The following is a 27,839-nucleotide window of genomic DNA, read 5'->3' as shown; positions in this document are numbered from 1 at the left end:
CCATCTTGGATTTCGAACCGACCTGAAAAATAACAACACTTGGTCGGGATCATCTCAGGATCATTTCTGGCAAGTGTCAGCCCAACAGCACTGGTGGAACCTGAGAAGAAGTTTAAAATGTGTTTTTCAAGATGGCGGCTATGGCGGCCATCTTGGATTTCGGACCGACCCTAAAAATAACAACACTTGGTCGGGATCATATCAGGATCATTTCAGGCAAGTTTCAGCTCAATAGCACTGGTGGAACCCGAGAAGAAGTTTAAAATGTGTTTTCAAAATGGCAGCTATGGCGGCCATCTTGGATTTCGGACCGACCCGAAAAATACAACACTTGGGCGGGATCATATCAGGATCATTTCAGGCAAGTTTCAGCTCAATAGCACTGGTGGAACTTGAAAAGAAGTTTAAAATGTGTTTTTCAAGATGGCGGCTATGGCGGCCATCTTGGATTTTGGACCAACCCGAAAAATAACAACACTTGGTCGGGATCATATCAGGATCATTTCAGGCAAGTTTCAGCTCAATAGCACTGGTGGAACTTGAGAAGAAGTTTAAAATGTGTTTTTCAAGATGGCGGCTTTGGCGGCCATCTTGGATTTCGGACCGACCCGAAAAATAACAACAGTTGGAGGGGATCATCTCAGGATCATTTCAGGCAAGTTTCAGCTCAATAGCACTGGTGGAACTTGAGAAGAAGTTTAAAATGTGTTTTTCAAGATGGCGGCTATGGCGGCCATCTTGGATTTCGGACCAACCCGAAAAATAACAACACTTGGTCGGGATCATGTCAGGATCATTTCAGGCAAGTTTCAGCTCAATAGCACTGGTGGAACTTGAGAAGAAGTTTAAAATGTGTTTTTCAAGATGGCGGCTATGGCGGCCATCTTGGATTTCGGACCGACCCGAAAAATAACAACACTTGGTCGGGATCATCTCAGGATCATTTCTGGCATGTTTCAGCCCAACAGCACTGGTGGAACTTGAGAAGAAGTTTAAAATGTGTTTTCAAAATGGCGGCTATGGCGGCCATCTTGGATTTCGGACTGACCCGAAAAGTAACAACACTTGGTCAGGACCATCTCAGGATCATTTCAGGCAAGTTTCAGCATAATCCCACTGGTGGAACTTGAGAAGAAGATTGAAATGTGAAAAGTTTACGCACGGCGCACGGCGCACAACGCACGACGCACGGCGTACGACGACGGACAAAGCATGATGACTATAGGTCATCCTGACCCTTCGGGTCAGATGACCTAATAAACTTACCCTGGTCCCCATGGCCTCGGCGATGTATTTACGTGCCATGGGGAGAGAAAAAAGCTAACAAAGCAATAATGTGGTTCACATAAACTTACCCTGGTCCCCATGGCCTCGGCGATGTATTTACGTGCCATTGGAATAGTTCTATCCGGACACCAACTTCGGATGAGGAGCAGCTTACGGAATGTATCCAAGGTGGTACTATAACCGTCAGGGATAGTACATTCCTCGGGCGCATCCTCATCAAACCAGTTCTTCCATGCCTGTTATTAACAAGTTAATATAATTAAAGGTTTCACAGATCTATTAATCAAAACTGACATATTCAGGTTCACTTCCTCAAATGTTCTATCTTTATCTAAACATTTTTATTATTTTAACCTAAAATATTGTTATATTACAGCAAAAATACTTTTTCAACAACTATAAAACTAAATCTATATAGCAGCACATTGTACAAATGAATGTCAGACCTTTGGCTCTAAAAGTGAAAGTTGCAAGACAAAGTTATTTTACAATTTACGTGACCATCTGCTTTCAATATTTTACTCAAAGCTTAATTAACTAAAGGTATCTTATCAGACTAAAAATAATGATAGAGAACTCTAATGAATATTAAACTTATATTTTTTTCCTTTTTTCTCCATTTTGTGCTGCCGTTACAATGAGCCTCTCACCTTGTCATTGCGCGATACTTGTCCGCAGATTTGGGAGAATTGTGGAAGCCTGGAGAGTTCCACTAAGTTGAGCCATGTCATGTCCATGATCCATTTCCTTGGTTTTGGCTCGACCGCATTTAGATCCAATGCAGCGCCACCTGGTGGCAAAAGAAAAACAATGATTATCACCTTTTGTGTATCTGACCTCCAGTAAATTAACAATTAGACTCTTCATAATCTCCCAGTAAAAGCAGAAGAGGGAGAGGAACATTATATATCGTAACATGAAACAGCATTTGTTGGAATTTCCAACCAAATATAAATAAAAGAATGGAGGAGCTTTATGTAATTTTCTCATAAAATTTAAATTTTAGTTCTTAACAAATTTCACAATCTACCATTATGAGAGGAATTTTCCTTAATTCAAATGATTTTCATGTAATTATCACTTTCCCTCCCCAGCGGCAAATTGTCACACTCCAGGGTCATGAAATTCACAATTTTGGTAAAGCATGTGCATGTATGAAAAGTATTTAATTCTACATTATTTGGGTCTTACGGACCTTCAGTCAATTTGACCCCTTTTTGCCCACCCCTCAGTTACCTGGGGGGCTCGCAATTTAGTAAAGAATCGCCAAGATGCGATGAAAGTACTAAAAACGTGCTGTAAAGTTATTCATTTTCTTTAATATATTGTATATACTAGTTAATTAGATGGATTTATAACTTGAACAACATATAGCTAACCAGTATATCACAATATATTAGATAATGTCGCAGTATGAAAATGTGGGTTCCAGCCTTTGATGAATACTTGGAAATCCTCTGGTCCTATCCTACCTTTGATGAATACTTGGAACTCCTCTGGTCTTATCCTGCCTGCAGCCAGTTCAACTTTGGCAGTGAGCAACATTGTGTACAAGAACTTGTCCGACTCATAAAGACCACGAGCAGTATATCGGAAAACTTCAAATGTCAAGTATTCTATGATATTGTTGATTCTCTTGGAAGTAATGGGTGACTTCTGTGACCTGGCCATCGACCAGTCGAATATCTCCAGGAACTGTTTGAGGGATGTCTGGTACATGGTGTTGACCATGCTCATTTCCACGATTACAAAGTACAGAATGCTGCCTCGCGATGCCACTGTAATATGCAAAATGAAAAGATTTTGAGACAAAATAAAATGGAGTTAAAGTTCAGAGAAAAGTCAAAACAGAGTTAAAGAGTCTTAGATAAGATAAAACGAGCTTCAATGACCTGATATAAGACAAAAAATATAGTTAAGATCCCCATGCAGACAAGACAAAATGGTGCTAGCCAAAGAAGAACCAATATGGAACTACTGAATGCAGGGAAATAATTTTTAACGAGAAATAACACACTTTATTTTAATTAGAAAGATGCTGTGATACTATGGTCACATTGCATTTGACGCGCGGACTTGGGAGAGAATGTATTAAAGAGTAATTATTTCTAACCAGGACGGAACTCCTCTCTGGCTGAGTTGATTTTGATCTCTGTCTCGGCAGCAACTTTTAGTTTCTCGCTGACCTCCTCAGCGGTTGTCTTGGTGATGCGGAGCACCTCAATGAGTGACTCGTCCTCTACGAGGGAGCCCTGAGTCGAAGTTAACCGATACAGCAGGTTATCCTCAAGCTCCTGCATCTTACGTTTGTTGGCCGTCACCTCCTCCAGCAGATTGGTACGCTCTGATTCAAGTTCCTACACAGAATAAACAGCAATGCATTTAATGAATTTGCAGCTCAACTTGTACTTCATGGCATGTACAAGTTCATTAAATTGTTTTTCAAGCGCTTTTTTCCTGCGACAGTGGGGTGAGGGTTGGGTAAATATTGAAGGGCATGATACATGATGAAAAATTCTCCTGCCCTCAACATTGTTTTTATAAATTTTACTGGAAAAAACCAAATGTCCTATATTAGGCATTTCCAAGAATTTTTGAAAACTACAAATTCCAAGCACTTTCCTCTGAGTTGCCAATACTTTTCAAAGTTATTTGAATGAAGCATTAAGAAACTATCTAATTCATCATACTTTATGTGTCTCCTTAGAGTGAAGGGGCATAACTTATGATTCTGACAGGATCATGTGTAAGCATTGAGACCTACGGATGGAAAAGGTGATTATTTTAATACTAGGGAATAGCATTCTCATGCATGGCCCTTAATAAGCCAACACATGTGTTCATGTGATGTAATGTAAATTTTATTTCTTTCACAATAATTGCAAAACAAGTTATTATCTACTTATATTAATCACTTTTGTTAGTCCTGAATGAAAGCGCATGAGGGGTTCAAATTTTGGGGGGTACCAGAATACCCAGAGAAAACTCACATGGTTAGGTGGTAGTTTGGTTTGTTTTGTTAAACGTCCTATTAACAGCCAGGGTCATTTAAGGACGTGCCAGGTTTTGGAGGTGGAGGAAAGCCGGAGTATCCGAAGAAAAACCACCGGCCTACGGTCTGTACTTGGCAACTGCCCCACGTAGGTTTCAAACTCGTAAACCCAGAGGTGGAGGGCTAGTGATAAAGTGTCGGGACACCTTAACCACTCGGCCACTGCCGCCCCTGGATGGGTGACACCCCCCTCCATACCTTTTCATATCTGATCTGTGGTTAAAACTTCACCCTCCTAGGTAAGGCGTGCCACCCGACCACCCCAATTTGAATTTGGGAAATCCTACATTACATACTTGTTTTTCTGTAAGGATGACAATTCCCAGCAGTTGGTCCTCTAGACCCTTCATGGTCACAGTGAAGTCAACGATAGACGTTCGGGCGGAGACCTCTGGGGTGTATGTGGGGTTGGCCAGCTTGGTAGTTATGTACATTGTGAAACCCTTCATCACGTCCACTTCTTTGTCTCCCACTTTCACCTGGAATCAAACAGGACAAATCAATAAGTCAAAATTTAGTCAAACTTATCTTTTACCTTGAATCATTCAAGAATTAAGATTATCTACATTTATAATCTGGAGTCAAAGTCCAGAGAGATTATTTCTAAACTCTTTCTCCTGGAGTAGAAGGTATGAATTATCTACAGATTTACCCTGGAGTAATGTATACATTATTACCACCAGGATTAAACCACAATGAACATCTATAAATCTAAGCTAAGTTGTATCTCATGTAGTATTTTAGAATTTATTAAGAATTAAAGAGCCAAAGGCCCTGACAAATGTCAGGGTTTGAGATTGTAATTAATTAAGAATTTTCAATAGGGCACTATGGACAGAGAGATATCTAACGTAATTTCTCAGATTTGGTCTTTTCCTATTCAGTTGCGTACTTTAATAAGAATCATTGTGTATATTATTCCACAAATACATACAGTGATATTAAAGTTGTTTTTCCTCATCCATACTCTTTTCATTTAAATAATTATTCAAAGTTAAAAGAGAAATATATTTAAGGACAGTATATTAAAAACATTGATAAGCCCCAATAATTGCAGTTGAAACGGGGGCTACATACAACTCGGTATGTTTCAAATTTGCATGTGCATGTAGTGAGAGGTCGGAAATTACTTCCTGTTCGATGGTATACTGACAATCAACACTTCCCCCAAAACCCAGAACAACCCCTAAAATATCTGAGGAACCTAAGGTTCCTGACATTAAAAAAGAACGTTAAAATGTTGTTTTTTTTTTCTTTTTCTTTTTTATTCTCAACTTGTAACACCTTACCTTGAATGTTGATCCAGATTTGATGAAATTTTTCTCAAGAACGTTGTCAAGTGCGGGGTCAAGGTCCTCTCCAACATCCTCAATAAGGAGAGGCCGTCCCAAGGACAGACTGTCTTCAAGGTGGGTTCTAAAGTACTTGTGGTTCAGGGCAGTGATCTATAACAAATCACATTCATGATATTTAAGCCTATTCAATATTTCACCCCTTTTTACATTTCATACTGCAATAATGTACATTTCTAAGTATATTTACATGTACAGAATAATATGATCAGATGTTAATATATTTGAATTTTTTTATCTATTTATCACTGAACCTGGTCATACATCCTTATACTCACCTGAAGTTCATTGCTTGCTTCCCTCTTCTTGATCCAGAATTTACCCTGCCCCTGAGGGTCAATCAGCAGTGGGAAACGGCTAGCCTTGGTGACAATCAGACCGTTCTGTATGGAGAGTTCATCATTAGGAAGTCCTTGAAGACTCCACTCACTGATAGTAGCATTGTCCACCAACATATTGATGATGTTCAGTTCCTGTAACATATTTATCAAAACAGCGTGAATCCAGTGATGGTTTCCATGACAACAAATCAATAACAGCCCTTTTTAGCAAGTTACAATTAAACGTTAAATGAGACAATATGCATGACTTGATGGTTTCCATGGCAACGCAAAACAATTAGATAACCAAATAATGCATTCATGAACCATTAAGGCAAATTAAAAATCTTGGACTTCAACCTTTTGACAATAAAAGTACATCACTAAAGGAGTAATTCTCTTCTACTTTCTCACATACTTCACAGGGTTATCCGGCGGGTGCTAGGTAAACGATAAATCGATCTTACACAGGGGGGGTAAAGACAGCTGGCACACGCTATATGACGCTGCTCGCAATAACGTAACGTTATCATTTTACGTCGAGTAACCAAGTCGTAAATGATGATGTCTTTAATTTTGACGCACATTCCAATGAGCATTGAAGATGGCGCAATGAAAAACTTACATTTGGTTGCAAGAATGTGAGAAAAATAATCAAATCATGGGTCTGTTCCGCAAACAAGGATATGTCAACCCTAGTGCCGCAAACAAGGATATGTCAACCCTAGTGTAAGAGTTTGCCTAGCCAGCACTCGGCAGGCCTTGTGCTAACTGGCCAAACCCTTAAACTCGGGTTGAGATATCCCTGTCCACGGAACAGACCTGTGTTAGATTCTATCAGTCTTACCTCACTAAAGGGGATTTTCCCTGATACTCTTTCTTACCTCACTAAAGGGGATTTTCCCTGATACTCTTTCTTACCTCAATAAAGGGGATTTTCCCTGATACTCTTTCTTACCTCACTAAAGGGGATTTTCCCTGATACTCTTTCTTACCTCACTAAAGGTGATTTTCCCTGATACTCTTTCGTAACCTCACTATAAGGGGATTTCTCCCTGATACTCCTTTTCTACCTCACTAAAGGGGATTTTCCCTGAATACTCTTTCTTACCTCTCTAAAGGGGATTTTCCCTGATACTCTTCTTACCTCACTAAAGGGGAATTTTCCCTGATACTCTTTCTTACCTCACTAAAGGGGATTTTCCCTGATACTCTTTCTTTACCTCACTAAAGGGGATTTTCCCTGATACTCTTTCTTACTTCACTAAAGGGGATTTCCCTGATTACTCTTTCTTACCCTCACTAAGGGATTTTCCCTGATACTCTTTCTTACCTCACTAAAGGGGATTTTCCCTGATACTCTTTCTTACCTCACTAAAGGTGATTTTCCTGATACTCTTTCTTACCTCACTAAAGGGGATTTTCCCTGATACTCTTTCTTACCTCACTAAAGGGGATTTTCCCTGATACTCTTTCTTACCTCACTAAAGGGGATTTTCCCTGATACTCTTTCTTACCTCACTAAAGGGGATTTTCCCTGATACTCTTTCTTACCTCTCTAAAGGGGATTTTCCCTGATACTCTTTCTTACCTCACTAAAGGGGATTTTCCCTGATACTCTTTCTTACTTCACTAAAGGGGATTTTCCCTGCTATCATTTCCTTCTTCCAGTTGCGGATGATGAGAGTTCTGAATTCCTGATTGAAAGGACCTGTGTAGGATAAGAAGCCCGTGCAGAGCAGGACATCACCGACCAGTCGGTGAATCTGTGATGCGAATCCCTTGCTCGCCTCCGTCCAACGGATCCTCTCACCTGCCAGGCCTTCAATCAAAGCTGTAGCGTTGGTCATCTTCCTCCGGCATGCTTCTGCATCATCCAACAGGGTCTGGAGAAACGAAGGTATCAATACAATCATAAGTTATAGGCTAAATTGCCCTCATAGACCTACATTTATAATCAGGGTTGTTTAAAGATTTGAAAGACAAATTGACAACATTTCTATAGAGGTACTGTTAAAACTTTTATTTCAACCTTTAAAAAAAAATGGGTCAAGTCACTCAAATAATGTTTATCTTAAGTTGAATTGTTCACCTTGTATAGAATAAAATGTGATAGTTAAAATCACTGTGGCATTCTATTACTTTGATGTCAGCAAGTTATTTTGTGTGACAACATGTTCTAACATCAGTCCATATGGTTAAATGTTTATTTTACCTGTTTCTCCAGCATCGCCGCATCGTACATAGCACGCACGGCTGCGAGTTCCTTCTCCTTGTCATCCAAGGTTGCCTGCGCCTCATTCAAGTCATTCATGGCAACTCCCAGTTTCGCCTCCTGAACAGCTAAATTAGCCTGCGTACACAAAAATTCCAAATAATAAAAGCTCTGAAAGCTATGGCAAGCAACAACAAGTGGCCCATGGGCCTTAACGGTCATGTGACTCTTAAGACACTTGTAGTGTATGTAGTATACATACTCATTACCAAGTATGGTGGTACTGTTGGCCATGGCAGCCATCTTGGATTTTGACTAAAGACAGAACCATCTAGCCAATTTTGAGTTGAATGCCACTGGTGGAACTTGAGAAGTTAAAATAGGTGCTGTTCAGTAAAACCATGATTGCGCAATCATGTTACAAAATGGCCGTCATGCAAGTGGCTTCCATGTCAAAGTTTTTATATGGACAAAAAATAACAACACTTTGTTGGCTCCCCTTCCTTAACATCTTGCCAATTTCCAGCTCAATGGCACCAGTGGAACTGGAGAAGAATTTTCAAAATGTGTTTTTCAAGATGGCCGCTGTGGTGGCCATCTTGGATTTCACACCGACCGAATAACAACACAACTCGGACAGGACCATCCCAGGATCATTCCAGGCAAGTTTCAGCTCAATCCCACCAGTGGAACTTGAGAAGTTTGAAATGTGAAAAGTTTACGCACGGCGGATGGCGGATGGCGCCTGGCGACAGACGAAGCACGATGACTATAGGTCATCCTGACCCTTCGGGTCAGATGACCTAAAAATGTTGAACTAGATAGTTTGTCAGATAAAGCATTCATTTATGTAGCAAGATGGTCTTATTATACATTCTGACAACAGGTGGTAATTATTCAAAACAGAAATCATTAACATGCAAAGGCTTGATAAAAATCTGGGATGAAAAAAACAGGCATGATACGGCTTATTTTGTTTTTAAATCCTACAAAATATCAAAGATCTTATTCATACAAAATACTTTTTGAGTGTGAAATTTGCAGACAGGTGAAAAATAATGATGTTTGAGGTTTTATAAATGATCATGAAAATTACAGGAAATACATCCTCAAAGTGAACTCTTAACTTTTAACTTAGAAAATAACCTTGGGCTGAACTGACATTTTTAAAAACAAATATCATCATTTAACTCTGGAAAATGACCATTTACCAAAAACAAATAATTATTTGACCTTAAACAACTGACCTTGAGGGGCAAAACCTCCTTGTTGATGCTAAAGAAGAAGGACATAGCTTGTGTCCAGTTTGCAAGTCCAGCAACGTCAGAACACACTTTCTTTGCATTTTCCATGCTATAATCTTCCATATCTAAGTACGGCTTCAGAAGTTCTACTGTTTCCTCTGTGATAGAATCCTGAAGGTAAACAGAGTCAGTGGTAAGATGGATTCTGCATTTCTTGCATCTAAGGCAAGGAAAATGTCAAAAATCCTTCATTAATAGCAAACTTTATGAAAAGAAGAAACAACAACTCAGAATAAGAAATACAAAACATTACAGAACCTGTTTAATGCAACAATTTTTTTCATATTAAACATTTATCTAGCACAATAAGAAGAATATGATGAAAAGTTTACTGAAGGTGTTTTGCGAAAATTCAAGGACAAAATTAAGTACATGAACTTTTTCAAGGACTTCTAAAGATAAGTTTGTGATTTATAACACTGTAATAAGATTTTAGGGGCAACCATTCAAATTCTGCCTTGCACTATGAGGCAAATCATTGTCCCTTTTCAGGGTTTTGGGGGAACTGCAGCCATACCTTGGGGAAGTTGAGCAACCCATCCAGAAACTTTCCACCTCCCATGAGTTTCAGTGCCTCTCCCCAGGAGGGTTTGGGACAAGGCCTTTCAGGGTCGGCTGTTACTGGGTCAAGCCTCTTTTGGAAGAGCAGCAATACTGAGTCCATGATACGCATGATCAAGTGGGGTGGCTTAGCAAGCTTTCTCACTGAAAAATGAAATATGCCACATCACATTAACCCTTTCAACTCTATGAAATTTTAGTGGACTCTGCCATTCACTTATCATTAACCCTTTCAACCCTATGAAATTTTAGTGAACTCTGCCATTCATTTATCATATGAAGTCCAATATGGTCAGTAGGGGTGAAAGGGTTAAAGTGTTAAATCTGACTAATGATGTGTATGCTGTATTTCTCTCCTTGGTCTGTCCCTCCATTGGTCAGTTACTCCATTTGTATGATTTTATACCCTCACCAACAGCTTTCAACAAAATATGGTTCATATTCAATTTACGACCAAATTAACCATTTTTACCTTGCCCATAACTACTTTATTTCTTGAATTTTGAACTGCACCAGTTTTTTTTTCAAATATAGTGAAATTCTGTTTAGTAGTTATGAAGCAGAATGAAAATTAACAAATTGTGTTTTAAATTGTTGGCACTGATGAGCAGACAGACGTCTAGACACAACAATATGTTAACGACGACAGACGTCTAGACACAACAATATCTTAACGACGACAGACGTCTAGACACAACAATATCTTAACGACGACAGACGTCTAGACACAACAATATCTTAACGACGACAGACGTCTAGACACAACAATATCTTAACGACGACAGACGTCTAGACACAACAATATCTTAACGACGACAGACGTCTAGACACAACAATATCTTAACAACGACAGACGTCTAGACACAACATGAGCAAAACTTCCATTTCAACATAGGCGATCTCAAGTGACTCTGTTTTTCCAGGAACATCACTTGGGAAATCAAGAGACAATACCTGTAGCAATATGAGCTGGCTTGATGGACTGAAGAGCCGACTCTGCCTCCTCGAGGGCTGGGCGGGCAGCCTCCAGTTTCTTTTCTGCTGCTGCTTTGTCAACCTAGATCCAAGAATTACACATTAATGAAGGATTACTTGATTGGTGGCATCATCATTTTCAGAAATATTCCTTTAAATTTCAAAAGCATTATTGAATAAAAGATTTTTGTTTTTGTTTCCAACTGAGGGACTTTTCCTTCAGAACAGCTAACAAAGCTCACTAAGGAAAAATGACTGCAACTGTCGCAAGACTCAAATAACTTTGTTATATTTGCAATAAAATGGAATATCAATTAATACACTAGATGAATTAAAACCTTTCTTTCTATCATTTCATTTTTAAAAAAATATGTAAAACCTTTTAAACTGTTCACAAATTAATTTAACAAGGTCCGGAAATATATTTTTTTAAACCTGTTTTGTACTAATAAAAATAGCTACTATTAATATATTAACTAATCAGAAAGCTGTGACAACTTATCTAAATATACAATATCACACGTACAGAAATAACATCCACTATGTGCTGTGCTTTATCCTTGACAGTCTGCACTTGAGCCTTGACCTTCTCGGCTGCAGTGGCAGATACGGTCACCTCTGCCAATACTTTGTCAGCCTTTTTCGAAGCAACGGCAAGTTCCTTCTCCTTGACTGCCAGCTCCTTGGACAATTCATGGACAGACTCAGTGGCCTCAACCAGTTTGGCAAGACCTGGGTAGAAATTAAGAACATAATGCTACCTAATCATGCATTAGATTTATTATTGATAATTGAGTAATATCTATCTTGAAAATTAATTGAAAGTAAGCTGCTCTTGCTGAAGTTTAATATGATTTTAATGGTGGCCATATTGCCATAAGATTGACTTATTCATTTGAATAGTTTGTACCTGAACAGAACTAAAAACTTTTTCAACAGACTGATGTAAAAGTTTCTAGAAAGTCCTTTTGTCCTGAATTTTGTAAAATAATTATTTGTGTTTTATACATCAAAGATATATATAAACAAGTTAAATTCTAGGCTTGACTATATACGAGTTCATTTACTCTACGGAATGGCAGTTGTTACAAGGTACTAACATTATGTAGCTACACGTTTTAAGTCGACAGTGTGACCAGTAGCAACACAGACATGTCTGAAGACTATGAAACTTAAGTCGTCATAAAAGCCGCACTTTCAGCATTTTTAGTTCCATCCTAAATTATAAGCTAAATATAGCAAATCGTTCCGGGTACACTAGCTTATAATGATGAACAACGTACTTAAAAGTAGTCTTCGCAACTTTTATATATCACACTAGCAACTTAAATGAAGCTTTTATATCATGATATCGTTCTCATTATATCAGTTAAGTTGTTATGTGACTTAATTTATGTAAATTTGGTGATAACCGAATATCCATATCGCGATAACGAGAAAATAGAACTCGCAAGTTAGATAGTTCAAACCAGAAAGAATCCAGTATGTACGAGAATTAATCCTGTATATACGAGAAAGAAACTCGTAAATACGAGAAAGAAACTCGTACAGTCAAACCTGCTCTAACGACCCCCTGTATATAACGACTGCCTGTCTATAACGACCGGTTTTAAGATTCCCCGTGAGATTTTACTATATAACGACCCTCTGTATAGCGACTACCTGTCTAATGTGGCTAACGACCGATGATTTCGGAACGGCGGTCGCTAATTTGTTTTCTATAGCGACCGATTTCTGTCGGCCATCTTCTGCTCTCGGCAGTCATCCCTCATAAAATCCCCGGAAAATTCAGACACATCGACCCCGGTTTGATTATACAAACAAAGGACCACCACAACCCTGGCCTGAGTATATAAACAAAAGACCCCTACCACCTGTTAGCCTATAATTACTGTAGCTGCCCTGGCCTGGGGCACGGTAAGAGAGGAGTCGGGTCACCATGCGTGTCGGTATTACATTACAACTGTGCACAGGTGGCTTCATTTGACACGGTCAGTTAATTTTGTGATTACAACTAGGATACATCACTTCAATAACAAACACTGGTCATATCTGTCAACAAGATTTACTCACATGAAAGCCAATAATGCCTTTCTTAATCGTAGCTGTCGGTACTAGCGTTTGTACTGCCGCCATCTTTAATTAGTCAATACTATTAAAAAGTCGTAAACTGACACAAATATCCGGATTTCAATTTGGGTCAGAAAAAAAAATATTTTGGTTTTAAGAAGTAAGACTATAACACAAAATAATTAGTAGTAACACAAATATAATTAATTTATTAATTATTGTGTATTCTTTTTCTTTATTTATGAAAGAAAGGGAGATAATTTGATAGATACATATAGCATTATTTCAGAACAAAATATTTAACAAAAATTATCCATAAGACCATTTTGAGTTATATTTTGTGTTTGGGTCCACAAATCATTAAATATTAAACCCTTCAGATTTATAAAGTTTATGCATTTATTTAACTTCTGACTGGTCTTCTGAATGCCCTGTTCAATGACAATTTTTTATGGCAGGTTTAAGTAAATTGGTTGGTAGATCCAGTTACTTAGCAGTGAATTACTGGTTCTCCAAAAAGAGATTTATTTTCCTAAGCAATATTGGAACTAAAAACTTATTGTATCATTCAAAACTTGCCTAAATCTAACAGTTAATGGTTAGTTAGTATTAACACTACTGTTACGATTTTTCAACAATACAGGGTTTGTTTTATACTGGTAACACTGTACCTGTGTTCATCCTATCTGCAAGCAACTGAATGGCGCCTCGCTTCTCAGCGTAGATGGTTTTGTACCCAGCAATAAATGAGAGGTAAGATTTTGGTGTGACGTAAGCTTGACGCCTATATCTCTGGAAGTAGTCCATACATGTCTCTGCGACGTTGTCCTAAAAAGACAAATTAATTTCATGAAATTACATTTTACAACTGTGGTTAAGGTTCCAAATTTGCCAATTGTATAACTCCTTATGATTTACTTTTAAAATAACTATTATCAAAATTCTTCATCTTTTTTTCAATTTTTTTTAGCTTTAAAAACATTTGTTTGCTTGTTGGGTTTATCACCCTGTGAATTGCCAGAGTCATTTTGATGCAGGGTCTCCTTGTAGTAGCTGATGGCTACCTCAAATAACAACATACAGGAGGCCTGTCTCATGCCATCCAGAGCAATTTGGGTTAAGGTGTCTGTCCAAAGGACACAACCACAACAGCACAGACTGGTCCGTTTTTTAGCTTCCCAAGAAACACAAACCATCATTGGTAGAGAGCGTCAAACCTCGCAACTCAGATTTTCACTCCGAGGTTACACAGGCCAATGCTCTAACCAACTGAGCTATTGCAGCCCTCTGTATAAATATGCCCAGATCAAAGTAAAATACAAAATGTAACACAGGTTTACCTGGAAAATACCCATCGTGCTGACCACCGCTTGCTTCACAGCAGCAGTGCAGGAGATGTCGAACTCAGAAAGGAAATGGTTTGATACCGCAATCAAGGCATCCTTGGGCCACCTCTGGAACCAGTTCATGGTACAACCAGATATCAGACCAGGGAATTTTAGGGACCTGCTGCGGAATTTCTCTCCCACAGGGGAGAAGCAAAGAGCCACATGGAGATTCTGACGACATCTGGATAGGTAATAATCGTAAAGATTCTCGTTGGTTGGTACTCGACGGGGGAACTCTTTCTTCATCACAGCTATCAGTTCTTGCAAAATTTCATCCATTTCATCTCGAGCAAACAGACCCGACACCTAAATGCGGTAAAACAATTTTTGACATTCAAAAAACGGAATATGAGAAGGCAAGTAAAGAAGCCATCTTTTAGAATTTTTTAATATTTTTTATATACATAGTATATGTATAGTCCGATACTTGAATAAAATATGGTTCATTTCTTTTTTTTAAATATATCAAATGAATTAAATTCTGAGGGGCAAAACAGATTGTACATCAATTAAAGGCATTCAAATTTTCAACAAAGAGAAAATGTTTCTATCAAATAAAAGCAAAATGAAAGGGGATTAAAAATAAAATACAGTTAATTCCTTTTAAAAATTTATCATAAAACTTCACAGAGCCTATTTCTGAAAACAAATCATTTTCAATTAAACCACAAGAAATTTCATTAAAGAGGTAACGTGTTTCTAAATTAAAATGAGTACGCTGAGAATACAGTATAAGAAGACTGATCGATAGGGCTACTGGTGAGGTGAATCTCATACCTCCCCTGATGACAGGATGTTGTTCATGTACTCGAGGAAGCCTTCATCCTTGATTTCGTTGTCAGTGAAGATGAAGGTGATACCATTGCCCTGCTGCCCAGCAGTGCGATACAGGAACTTCAAGTCGTCCATGAGATTACTCACGTTGTAGGATCTGAGTTCATAAACACATACAAGTATGAATCAAAGTTAACTCAAAATACCAGTTTTATATGAGAAAACAAATTGACATGTGAATTAATGTTAAGTTTGCAATGTAGTAGGAGTATTAATATACCTAATCAATCTGATACATAAACAAATGTTTTTCTTAGATAATAATCTGTGAACTCACAAACACACATACATGGATTACGGTTTTACTCATTTTACGTGATTCCAATACACTCACAATTCCTATGTTATTTGTTTCAAATAGATATAATTAATTTTTCTTTATTTAGATGGTAAATACTCAAATGTGATTGGTCGAAAAATTCTTTTCATTCTTCTATGAAAGAAATTCCGAGAATGGTGTGAAAAATGTGACGTCACAATACGACAATTGACGTTGCGTATTGATTTGAGAAAAAGAATCCCATTTAAAACCAGTAAAATTGTACATAAAACATGTTTTAAATTAGAAAATCATTTTCAAAAATTAATTATAAGCATTGATGTCGATTATTTTTTAGTTTCATCGGGGTATGAAACAAATTTTGTTTGCAAACTTCAGTAAGAATCCACTATGTGGATTCATACAGTTTGCAAACAAAATATGTTTCATACCCCGATGAAGCTAAAAAAAAAATGACATCAATGCTTAAATGGCTGGGTAATTCTGTTTGCATTCATTTGTTAATTATCAAAATATGTAGTAAAGTTACTCGATCCATAGAGAATTTGTTTCATCTTCTTGACTGTACATATGTATGAGTACATCTTTGTGTGGTTAGGCTTGGCATACTCTCATCATTTTAGCAGTGTTGAACAATAAGAAACAAGCATGCTGGGTATTGCTCAAGCAATACATGTCCCCTACCAGACCCCACTAAAAATAGTAACAGTGACCTTGACCTTGAAAACCCTGAAACTTTAACTTGATCTGTAGCTACTCATACTAAAGTTACATACCAATTTTCACCAATATACCTTGAAGCATGGTTGAGAAAAATGCTGAAAACTGAGTGAACAGACTAACAGACAGACAGACTGACTGACAGATGGGAGGAAACCCATAGTCCCCCTAGTTTCACCGGTAGGGGACTAAAAACTGTAAGTGAGCGGTGACAAACTGAACTGTGACTCATCTCCATAGATAACCCTTCATAATCGACCAATTATTGTTCTCACAGAAAGTAAAATTGCTTTCTTAACAACTGACAATGCATGATCAAACTCCAGTCAAGAATGATTTCCATGACATAGTGAACAAATGCAGCATGGATCAATGACCGGTACAGATTGTGGAAGGCTGACCGACAATGGGTGTGATTGGTTAATGATGACGTCATGTATTGTATCATTATCATAATAAATACGAAATAAAGCTTACTGAGGACTCTTCATGTGGCTTACCCAGTGATGTAAGTTATTGATATATACATGAATGTAATAGTGAATATTTTCAGTTTCGAACACATTCCCGCAGTATATTTCCTGCACAACTGTGTAGTACATCAAGCCCAGTGCAAACATTGACTGTGATTTTTTTATTTTGGATTTTATTTTCATTTTTTTTACGCTTCAATTAACCTTAATGCAAAGTAGTATTTCAAAGATTCTTTGAGTTCAGTAACTGACACCATTGATGTTGCTCTGCTTGTAATTATATTTCATTCAGATTTATGTAGTAATGAAATACTCTCTAAATTCCTCTATATGGCTATACATACTAAATATATCAAATCTACATGTAATTCTAAAAGAAAATAAAGGTTTTACTTCAAAATATTTCAAATATTAAAACTTTTTTGAATTTTTAACAATCCTCTCTCTTTTGCTATCTAGATATAGAACATAATTTACCAGAAACCATTTTAGCGTTGATTATCAAAGTTTGGCATCAGCATTAAAACATCTGTGTGGTATCTGTTATTGAACTCATAATCCAGAAACACTGTAAATAGTGATGCAAATGATGATATTTTCACCAAATATTTTATCGTGAACATCTCAGCAAATACGACAACTCATACCGATAACAATACTTACTTCCTATTGGCAGCAAACAGTTTAATTGGAGTTTATATAGAACTTTCATTTCTAATCATATTCTACTAAAAGTTCCTTAACATCAAAAATATATTTTATAATCATATATAATATCTATAAATTTAAATTACATTCATTTCTTTAAATGATCAACAATAAGAATTTGCTAGAATTAAAATAATAATAAAAAAAAATTATCATGAATACATTTGCATTTAATTATACACATATTACTGAGTTAAATATTAACACCAGTGAAAACAAACATTTTAAAACAGTAGGTAAAATTCAACATGTATTCCTGCATAAGAAATCCCCTCTATGTCAAGACCACTTTTCTCCAGAGATCACCTTGAAACCCATTGTTAATGTGATTTTTAGTTGAGCTGAACCTGTAATGGAGACAAATGATGTAACATGTTATACTGATGTTGCCACGGTGATGACCATGTGGTGACTTTCACACTGACCTTGTGAGGGTGATCTGGAAGGTCTTATAGCCGGCGATATAGGACGCCAGTTTGGTCAAGCTCTGTTTGCCGGAACCACCCACGCCCACCAATAGGGAGTGTCCTCTCGGGGTACGTATCACACGCGATATCTTCACCAGATTTGTCATGGCATCCTAAAAGACAGAGGTCAAAGGTCATAGATCAAACGTTAACAGGGCAGAATTCAATGTTCATAGGGAGATACAGCATGTCAAAGATCACAGTTCAATAGGACAGAGGTCATAGGTCATCAGGACAGAGATAACTTGACCAAAAGGACAGAGGTTACAGGTCAATAGGACAGAGGTCACAGGGAGATGTCATTGATCACAGTTCAATAGGACAGAGGTCATAGGTCATAAAGACAGATTACTTGACCAAAAGGACAGAGGTTACAGGTTAAAAGGACAGAGGTCACAGGGAGATGTCATTGAACACAGGTCAATAGGACAGAGGTCATAGGTCATCAGGAGAGATAAGTTGAGCAAAAGGACAGAGGTTAAAGGTTACAGGTCAACGAGGTCACAGGAAGACAGTAACCATTAACAAACTTTAAAATATAACTGTTATAGCTATATAGCACTGGTACAATACATCAGTTCCAGAGTTACAAGCTATAATATAAGCAATAAATTTCAAGTAATCTGCATGACATACAATAGGTGACAAGCCTTGTTACGTCCCTTGTATAGTTCGATTTATTTTGTTTAACGTCCTATTAACAGCCAGGGTCAATCAAGGACGTGCCAGGTTTTGGAGGTGGTGGAAAGCCAGAGTACCCGGAGAAAAACCACCAGCCTACGGTCAGTACCTGGCAACTGCCCCACGTGGATTTCGAACTTGCATATAGAAGTGACCAGAACAAACAACTGACCAGTGTCATCGAGTGACCAATGTACCTTGAAGAAGACCATGTCCATTTTGGTGCCTCGGATGGTCTCATTATACTGTTCCATGTATCCAAGCAGGCGGTCCTGTAGTGTGTCTAGAGAAGGCACCGGCTCGTAGATCTTCGGGGCTTCCATGTCCGCATCCTCAGGTTCATCACCTGAAACAATACACTCAAACAGGTCAAGGTCATGCAACAAAGGTTACATCATATAAAGTTCAAGGTCATGGAAAATAAGAAATGTATATATGTATTGTTTGCTATCCTTCCAACACAAAGACTATTGCTAAATATTTATTAATAAAGAGCTTTGTGTTTTCAAATGAAAATAAATATTTCTGACGCATGATGACTTAAAAGGTCTCAGACTGTTATTGTGTTTATATATGTACAAGAATAGGCATGATGAAAGAGCTTGTAGAGATCACTGAACATAAACAGACAAACTACCATGTATGAGACACATGTGTGGCACCTTCTCATGTGTCAAGTGAGTGACACATATGTTACATGCCTTTAGTTCAAAGTGCAAAACAAAAATCTTGCTTTCTAAATCGAGCAAAAAATCTCTGGTTTTTCATGAATGTACATGTTCAGCACATGGACATATGAGACACACACAGTCACACATGATGATTGCTGTACCACATGTGGTACAAACTGAGACACACATGTATACCCATACTTGATATTTGGTCCTAAATGCCCTTAATGATAATATCAAAGATTAAACAGGAATGAGTGATTATTTAAATTAAGTCTTGACATTAAGGCTGAAGAGATTACACAGAAATGATAATACAAAAGTTTTATGTTAATTACACATTTAATTAATTAAACTATTACCTTTGATTCAGCAAGAAGACAAGTCAATAAAACCCATAGTTAAACTTTGTATACATTGAATGGTTTGATTCATACATTACACAAGAAAAATAAGTCCATTTATCCTATTGAACTTATAAAAATATGTGAACTTTTAAATTAATCAATTGGAAAAAAATGAAAAGCTAAACATTATACATTATAAAATGTCACAACTTACTTTTATTTAAGATGAATAATTTGAATACCTTTAATGCAAATTATTTCAATGACTTATTTTAATGAAATATGCAAATTATATTCTCTGTCTACAATCTGACTAAAACATATGCAAGTGTTTAAAAGAAAATTAATATTTCCATACATTATTTGTATCAGATATGCAAAATAATCAATTATTCATTCTTTATATATATAAGTGGCTGGAAACAACCTGGTGCAGCCCATCAAACACACAATCACCTGTGCATACAATCAAGGTCAAAGGTCATGACCTGTCAAGGTCATACACTTAAGGTCACAATCAAGCAAGTTTTGTAAATTACAAAAACTATATTCGAGATAAGTTTTGCTTAAAATGTTCGTTTTTTTTTGCTTTATATTGAAAAAAATCAGCATAAGTAAGCATACCAATTAATAACGGTTGTTTTTTAATTTATCTGGGTGACCTTGAAAATGTGATACATAGCATGCACCAGGACATCCTTTGTGTTCTTCAACCATAAAAATAGACATCCACAACCCCACAACAATACAGAAATGATAAATGTGATCAATAATTAAAAATGAAATTATCTGTCATAGAGATTATCAGGATCTTTAATAGAAAAAAATGTTTAAAGCAATTAAATTCAAGAAAGAAATGCCCCAATAAATAAATAAATAAATAAATAAATGATCATAGAACTATTAGACACTATCTGCATCAAAACTCCTGCTGTGATGTACCCTGTTGATCAAAAGCCTACGTTTGTTAGTGTGTGGCTCCAACAACAGACCTGAGAACCAAGATATCCCAAAATGGTTATCATGATGAAATTAGCAATACTTTAACAAAATCTGACTATCAAATCTGAAAACAATTTGTTTACAACAATGTGAAATTCATACATCCAACTGTGGTCATGTGACAGTCATATGGTTCCCATAAATAGAAACCAATGTAAGTGTGGGTCACATGATATCGACTTTGACAAGAAATAGGAAAGTGTCACAAATCACAGGACATTCTTCTGTGAGTTCTTTCCGATAACAACATAAGGTGATGTTTGCATTTTAAAATAAATGACATGTATACAATGTGTAGTTCTCATATGTCATAGGAAAGATAAAAAAAAGTATTAGGAATGGAGGCCAAAGTTCAAAGGACAAAGAGGTCAAGGTTCACAGAATAAAAGGGTAAGGTTCACAGAATAATGACAGAGTATAAAAGGTCGAAGGTCAAAGACACATTAACTAAAGAGAAGAGCTGTTAAATTTTGTACACTTACAACTAAAGGAGAAATGAATTTTGATACCTAAACATGTACAATTTTCTAATTTTCAGATTTAACTAAAACAATATATATCGCTAAACATTGTTACTATAAAATTGATTTTTTTTCATATAACTTGAATAAGATTGTTAACCTGACATGTACATTCCTCTAATCTATTCATCAGACTGATGAAAAAATAAACTTTAAAATCTCAAGCTTTTCAAAAAATTGTAATTTTAAGTTTATTCAAAGAAAATTGAAAATATACTTTAAATCTATTTTTGACTTGAATGAAACAATTCTTTATTAGCAGTTCCTAAAACTTCATAAAAGATGCGATAGGAGGCCAAGATTTTTTGTAGGGGAGGGGTTAGAAAATGGAGACATCTTTCCTTATGGCATATGAGTACATCATGACTAGACTTTACCACGTTCTTTTGACTTCGATGACTTTGCTGATTTGGCACCAGCTTTAGCCGATCAATCACAAAATTGTCGTAGTAATCAGAAGAATAATAAAAAGAAGCAACTTGAGACAAAGCATGTGAAAAGCAAGAGTCATAGAATAGGTGATAAAAAGATTAAATATGTTTTGCTTACAGCATTTATTCCAATATATGAATAAAAAGATTATATGTATACAATGTATATAATGACACCAAAGATTAAATGAGAAATCATAATCAGATAGAAGAAAATAATTATTATATATCTTTTAAATTAAAATAATTATATGCCTTAATAGAAAGGCTAAATAAATGAAATACCACACTTTCTCAACCCAGGCAGAATAATAATGATTATGATAAAAAAAAATCACCATCCTAATGAGCTATGTTAAAACAATATTTAACTTAATTGTCTAATTTTTCAATTAAGAAACCTTACAAAGAAATCAAATCATCTCTTAAAAGAGCTACCTATACAATAAAAAATCAATTAAATCATTATTTAAAAGAGCTACCTATAAACGAACAAAAAAAATAAACTAAAATATCAAAATTTTCAACTAAGACAGAAAAATGTAAGAATTTTTTTTATATATTTTTACACAAAAGCAGTCTATGAAAATAAGATTATTAAATCTGATTTTATATTAAATCTAATAGTTATCTTATTCCAAATCATAATTAAGTGTATGCTTTTATTAATTATGTAATTGATAAATGTAAATTTAATTTGAAACGGAAATTTAAAAATATCAATCTAAATTGAGGTTGAAATGCATTTACATGAGTGTATGCTAACATGAAGTAAAACCAGAAGGCTGAGAAAGATACAGTATAGTATGAAATCTAACAAAGCGAGTCTAACACCCAACATAAAAAGTGTGTCCCAAGATGATTAACACCCAACATAAAAAATGTGGCCCAAGATAATAACTCACCTCCTGTAGTATGCATGATATTTTAAAATTTAATGGTCAACACGTTATATACAAATTAACCATCAGGTATATCAAATCCAATTAACCATCAGTGTATCGAATCCACATAGTAAAGCAGTCAAAATTGGTCAATATTTTCTTGTAGAAGTCATAGTTTGTAGATTTTAATGAATATAAAACTGAAAATATTGGTATTATTGACAAAGAATTCAAAAAAAAAAAAAAAAAAAAATGATGTTGATGAATCAATTTACTGGCTTGAGCCTTCATGTAATTTAACCCATCAACCATCTTGCTGTAAAGATGATTACGATACATTTTTATTTTACATTTGCCAAATATAAACCAACACAATATCATACAGCACAGATCACCGCCATCTGGGACTAGGCTCAATGATTCAAATATGAAGGGAGGTATCTTAATTCTATAGAAATATATATGTAGCAGTTGAATGCTGTGCAAAGTCATTGGATAATAATTTTCCAAATCTAAAAAGACATAGACAGTTGTATTGTACACTATGTTTTTCTGGCTGTGGCTAAGCTTACCTGTGATCTCAGGAGCCTCTCGCAAGAAGTCAACGAAGTAAGGTTCCTCTTCCATCTCATTGAAGGCTGCAGAGCCACACTCCTCCTCGGCCACCTAAACGACAGGGAAAGAAGAGCCATTCAAACACAATAATCAAGTTAAAGATCTATTCTACATCAGATTTATTCATTTCTATGCTGGGTTTATAATCATGTGAACAGTAAGTGTAATTTTGAGAGGGAGCATTTTTGTAGCAGCAGGTGACTACCTCATTGCATACCCTTCAAGATGGCCCCCTCCAATGATAACCAGAGTGATTGGGGTACAATGGCTTGTTAAGGGACACAGTCATAATGGCACATGGAGATCTATGACTTCAGCTTCCTGAGAAAGACAAACCACCTCAGGCAGGGATTAAAAACACATTTTAGGTTGTGTTCAGGCTGACATTTTACTAATCAATTTACCACTGCCCTTTCTAGATAAATAAATTTTGATCAATGAAGTAAGACCTTTTTTTTATAAACTTGAAGTCTTTTTCTCCTATTGTAATGAATCTGATATAAAAGCAATCATTTTCTGTACCTGTTTGATGGTTTTCTCGAACCATTCCTTGTCAGTCATTTCTGTGAACCTGTCAGCAATCACACGGTAACATTCGTGTTTCCATAGCGACATCATCACTTTCACACTGGTGACAACTTCTTCTGTGGTATTCAACATACCCTGTCAAAGCAGAAAACATAACATTACCATATTAATCATCAATTAATCACTCTCCCCTAGTGTAAAAGTTTAGTACCATATTTATCCTCAAATAAGTCCCATTCCCAAGTGAAAAGTTAAGTACCATATTTATCCTCAAATAAGCCCTTTCCCCAAGTGTGAAAGTTTAGTACCATATTTATCCTCAAATAAGCCCTTTCCTCAAGTGTGAAAGTTTAGTACCAAATTTATCCTCAAATTCGCAAGTGTAAAAGTTTAGTACCATATTTATCCTCAAATAAGGATTAAATTTAGTATTAAATTTTATGGAAGACTTATAATTATTTGAATAACTTTAAGCTTACTATTTCAAATTTACTGATTCTGAAAAAATAAAGCAGGAGGTTTTTTTTTCTGGACAGGGGCTAATTTGTGGATAAACATGGTATATTATTATACAACTAATCAGAACTAAGACAAGCTAATAGCAAAGGTTACAGATCACAACCTTGTACAAATCTACTAGAATCAACATGCTATTATAAAAATTGACATCTTTTTCAACTACTACCCAAACTTCAACTTTCCTTTTAAGGCAACAAATATTTTCAAGAAAATTTCTTGAAGTTGTTAGCAAAACTTACTGAACTATTCCCTGATGTTAAAATCATTTAAATGTTGTTATGACATGGAGTCAGTATTAACACTATGCTGCTAGATACCGACACCATTAAAGTCGGCCATTACGTACCTGCCATATACGACTGAGATCACGAAGATTAAAGACATAGTGGAATTTGGCTGGAGTCGGCAACATCTTGATCTTGACTCTTTGCCAGACCTTTCTGGTAGCTGGCACCAGGGAACTGACGAGGTCCGTCACATCACTTATGAAGCCTCGTTTCTGTAATACAACACAGCGGTACTGTTTAGGATGAACTTTTTTTTCTTCTTTATATCTGTTCAGAGTCATCTTCACTGATAACAACATTTCAGATGACCATGAAGGGATACTCCTTGAATTATTCTCAATTCATCAGATACAATGTGTAGCAAAACAGGTCTTTGTTTTGACAAAGTTTTGTTACAAATACGGAGCAAAACAAAACAGTTCTTTGTTTTGACAAAGTTTCGTTACAGATACGAAGCAGAACAAAACAAATCTTTGTTATTGACAAAGTTTTGTTTTTCCAAATTCTTTTATAATTTTTCTATTCTCTTATTATTTTTCTAAGTAAACATTAACTTTATGAGTGTTACCATGTCAGTTTTTTGTTATTAGTTTCTTTATGAAATACTATACAGACATAGGGGTCAGGTGTAGCTTTCCTAGAAGTCTTAGCAAGACTTTATGAGGTCATCAAAAATTTCAGATATTAATAATATATAATATAATAAAATGAATAACTTTACTTGTTGATACCTGAATTAAAATCGCTTTGACAAATTTATGAAGACTGTAGTGACAAGACTCACGGAAATGAAGTAACCACCACCAATGGTAGCGAAAACTTTGTCAATGGAAGCGTTGGAAGGCAAACAGCAATTGAACACAGAAAATTGTCGCTTGAGACGGGATGGGATGTCATTTCTGCCACCTCCTGGGTGGATCATGGCGGCGGTCATCTGTATGTCAACAATGTTGATAAACTCTCCAGGCTTCTCGAGGTTGTAGAATCCTTTCACCTCCATCATCTGACGTGTAATCTCATTGGTGATCTGATGAAATAGAAAATTAATATATATATAACAAAGTAACACAAATGACAAAGGAAGACAACTTTAATTATGACTCGTGCCCTGACCAGGCCTCGAACTCACGATCTACGGCACTCAATCGCCTAGCCTGAAATACCCGCAGCTGTACTCGATGAATATATATATACATATTAAAACAAAATACTGCATAACAACATTGCTATATAGGTCAAGGTTAACTGGATATGCATGGTCTGTCCGACAGGTTTTTTGTTTTTGTTTATCTCAGCAAATATCTCGTTTACTAATCTTTTAATTGTAAGGAGGGTGTACATGTAGCTTTAAACATAGTGCTTCAGATATTAACTGAAATCTGTAACATAAGTGACTTGAAATCCACTGAAATCTCTAATAACTTTAGACATAAAATCAACTAAAATCCCTAACACAAGTAACCCTAGACTTAAAATCCACTTAAATCCCTATAAATAACTCTTGACTTGAAATCCACTGAAATCCTGAACACAAGTAACTCTTGGCTTGAAATCCATTGAAATCCTGAACAAAAGAAACTCTAAACTTAAAATCCACTGAAATCCCTAAAGTAATTCTAGGACTTAAAAGCCACTAAAATCCCTATAATAAACTCTTGACTTGAAATCCACTGAAATCCTGAACACAAGTAACTCTTGGCTTGAAATCCATTGAAATCCTGAACAAAAGAAACTCTAAACTTAAAATCCACTGAAATCCCTAAAAGTAATTCTAGGACTTAAAAGCCACTGAAATCCCTATAAATAACTCTTGACTTGAAATCCACTGAAATCCTGAACACAAGTAACTCTTGGCTTGAAATCCATTGAAATCCTGAACAAAAGTAACTCTAGGCTTGAAATCCATTGAAATCCTGAACAAGTAAAATTAAGTTGTCTCCCCTACCTGATCTCCCCAGTTGTTGATTGTTGGCATGTTGATGTCGTCAACAAACACAGTCATCTTCCTTCCAGCTGGTGGACCATATGTTGTACCCATGCGTTTATCCACATAACCCTCAATGGTCCTCTGAAATATATAACACAGTTTTTTATAAGGAAAAATTTGGATCAAGGATGACAGTTTCCAATATTTTACTTACAATTGGGGCAAAGAGGTCCAATTAATATCACAAGATAAAAAAAAATCTGCATCCATGCTTACTACTCATCATGTCTGGACACAAAGAAACCATGGTTTTGATTGGCTATACAGGAACGAATCAGAAAGCATGTTTGTTACCTGAAACATGATTGGCTGGGTAGCGCTGGAGAAATTGAGACTCTTGAAAAGATGCTGTTCTGGGTCAAACTTGTTACAGTATCCCTGGACCATCACAGTCTTGGCAGTTCCCTGGAAAAACAAACAGAAATAAACATTTTATTTCCGACAAGTGTAATCCATCTGAAATGAAATGTTACTTAAAATTGCATGGCAGATGTTTCATTTTTTTCATAAAACATCAAAATGATATGTACAACATTTACCAAATTGAAACAAGCTCAGTACTCTTTTTTATTATAGATGTCTTACTGTCCATGTTTTGACTCTTTTAACTTGCTTATAATTTGTTATGACTTATGATAAATAGTTATATTTCCACACATTTCTGAAATTGGTAGTTTTGCATACTAATTAGCAGCATTTCACTTTAGGTCGTATCCTTACACCCCACCTGATATTGTGAAAAGAAAAAAAAAGGTCAATAAACCTAAAAATAGCTTTTCTATTGTGGTAGAAACAGGTCTGACACAAACTCGTATATTTCTTTCACTCTCATTAGCAATTTTTCCAAAGTTACAAAAAATACTCTCTAAAGCTCGTATTTTTTGTAACTTTTGAAAAATAGCAAGCTAGAGTGAAAGAAGTACCATATACAACGATCACTCGTTGTGTAACCTCTTTTTAGACAAAATGTCTATTTTCTTCTGATTTTAGTTGTACACCCCGAGATCACCTATGGAGCAAACAAATTTGGTTGCCATTATGACAGTATATTAATATCAATTAATTTTGTAATCTAAGCTAAATGCAACTTCTCAATATTGGATAGGACTCCATTGGAAAAGCAATTCCTTAGTCGGTCTTCTGACTAAATTACAGAAACATAATAAACAAAATTTCCTGAAATATATTTCCGTATTGAGTAGCTTGGAAAATACAGTCAAACCTGCTCTAACGACCCCCTGTATATAACGACTGCCTGTCTATAACGACCGGTTTTAAGATTCCCCGTGAGATTTTACTATATAACGACCCTCTGTATAGCGACTACCTGTCTAATGTGGCTAACGACCTCTGATTTCGG

The 27,839-nt window shown here is 36.1% G+C and overlaps 1 protein-coding gene across 1 annotated transcript in view; it reads right to left on the bottom strand.

Moving 5' to 3' along the window:
* Positions 1 to 27,839, bottom strand: part of LOC117327111 (dynein heavy chain 5, axonemal-like) — a 93,292-nt gene that overhangs the window by 9,412 nt on the left and 56,041 nt on the right. Inside the window, 24 exon segments of the mRNA XM_033883948.1 lie at positions 1,356 to 1,523; positions 1,938 to 2,077; positions 2,760 to 3,065; positions 3,401 to 3,644; positions 4,636 to 4,818; positions 5,629 to 5,784; positions 5,970 to 6,164; positions 7,640 to 7,897; positions 8,227 to 8,364; positions 9,474 to 9,641; positions 10,048 to 10,235; positions 11,046 to 11,148; positions 11,593 to 11,798; positions 13,808 to 13,964; positions 14,477 to 14,830; positions 15,302 to 15,455; positions 17,965 to 18,119; positions 18,885 to 19,033; positions 23,116 to 23,209; positions 23,681 to 23,821; positions 24,552 to 24,704; positions 25,277 to 25,519; positions 26,438 to 26,560; positions 26,774 to 26,884. Coding sequence (XP_033739839.1) covers positions 1,356 to 1,523; positions 1,938 to 2,077; positions 2,760 to 3,065; positions 3,401 to 3,644; positions 4,636 to 4,818; positions 5,629 to 5,784; positions 5,970 to 6,164; positions 7,640 to 7,897; positions 8,227 to 8,364; positions 9,474 to 9,641; positions 10,048 to 10,235; positions 11,046 to 11,148; positions 11,593 to 11,798; positions 13,808 to 13,964; positions 14,477 to 14,830; positions 15,302 to 15,455; positions 17,965 to 18,119; positions 18,885 to 19,033; positions 23,116 to 23,209; positions 23,681 to 23,821; positions 24,552 to 24,704; positions 25,277 to 25,519; positions 26,438 to 26,560; positions 26,774 to 26,884 — 4,287 coding nt within the window.

Source organism: Pecten maximus, chromosome 5 (genome assembly GCF_902652985.1).
Source record: "Pecten maximus chromosome 5, xPecMax1.1, whole genome shotgun sequence".
In the NCBI taxonomy this organism is placed as follows: domain Eukaryota; kingdom Metazoa; phylum Mollusca; class Bivalvia; order Pectinida; family Pectinidae; genus Pecten; species Pecten maximus.
Note: the sequence above shows the minus strand (reverse complement) of the source record. Positions and strands in the feature narration are given on the sequence as shown.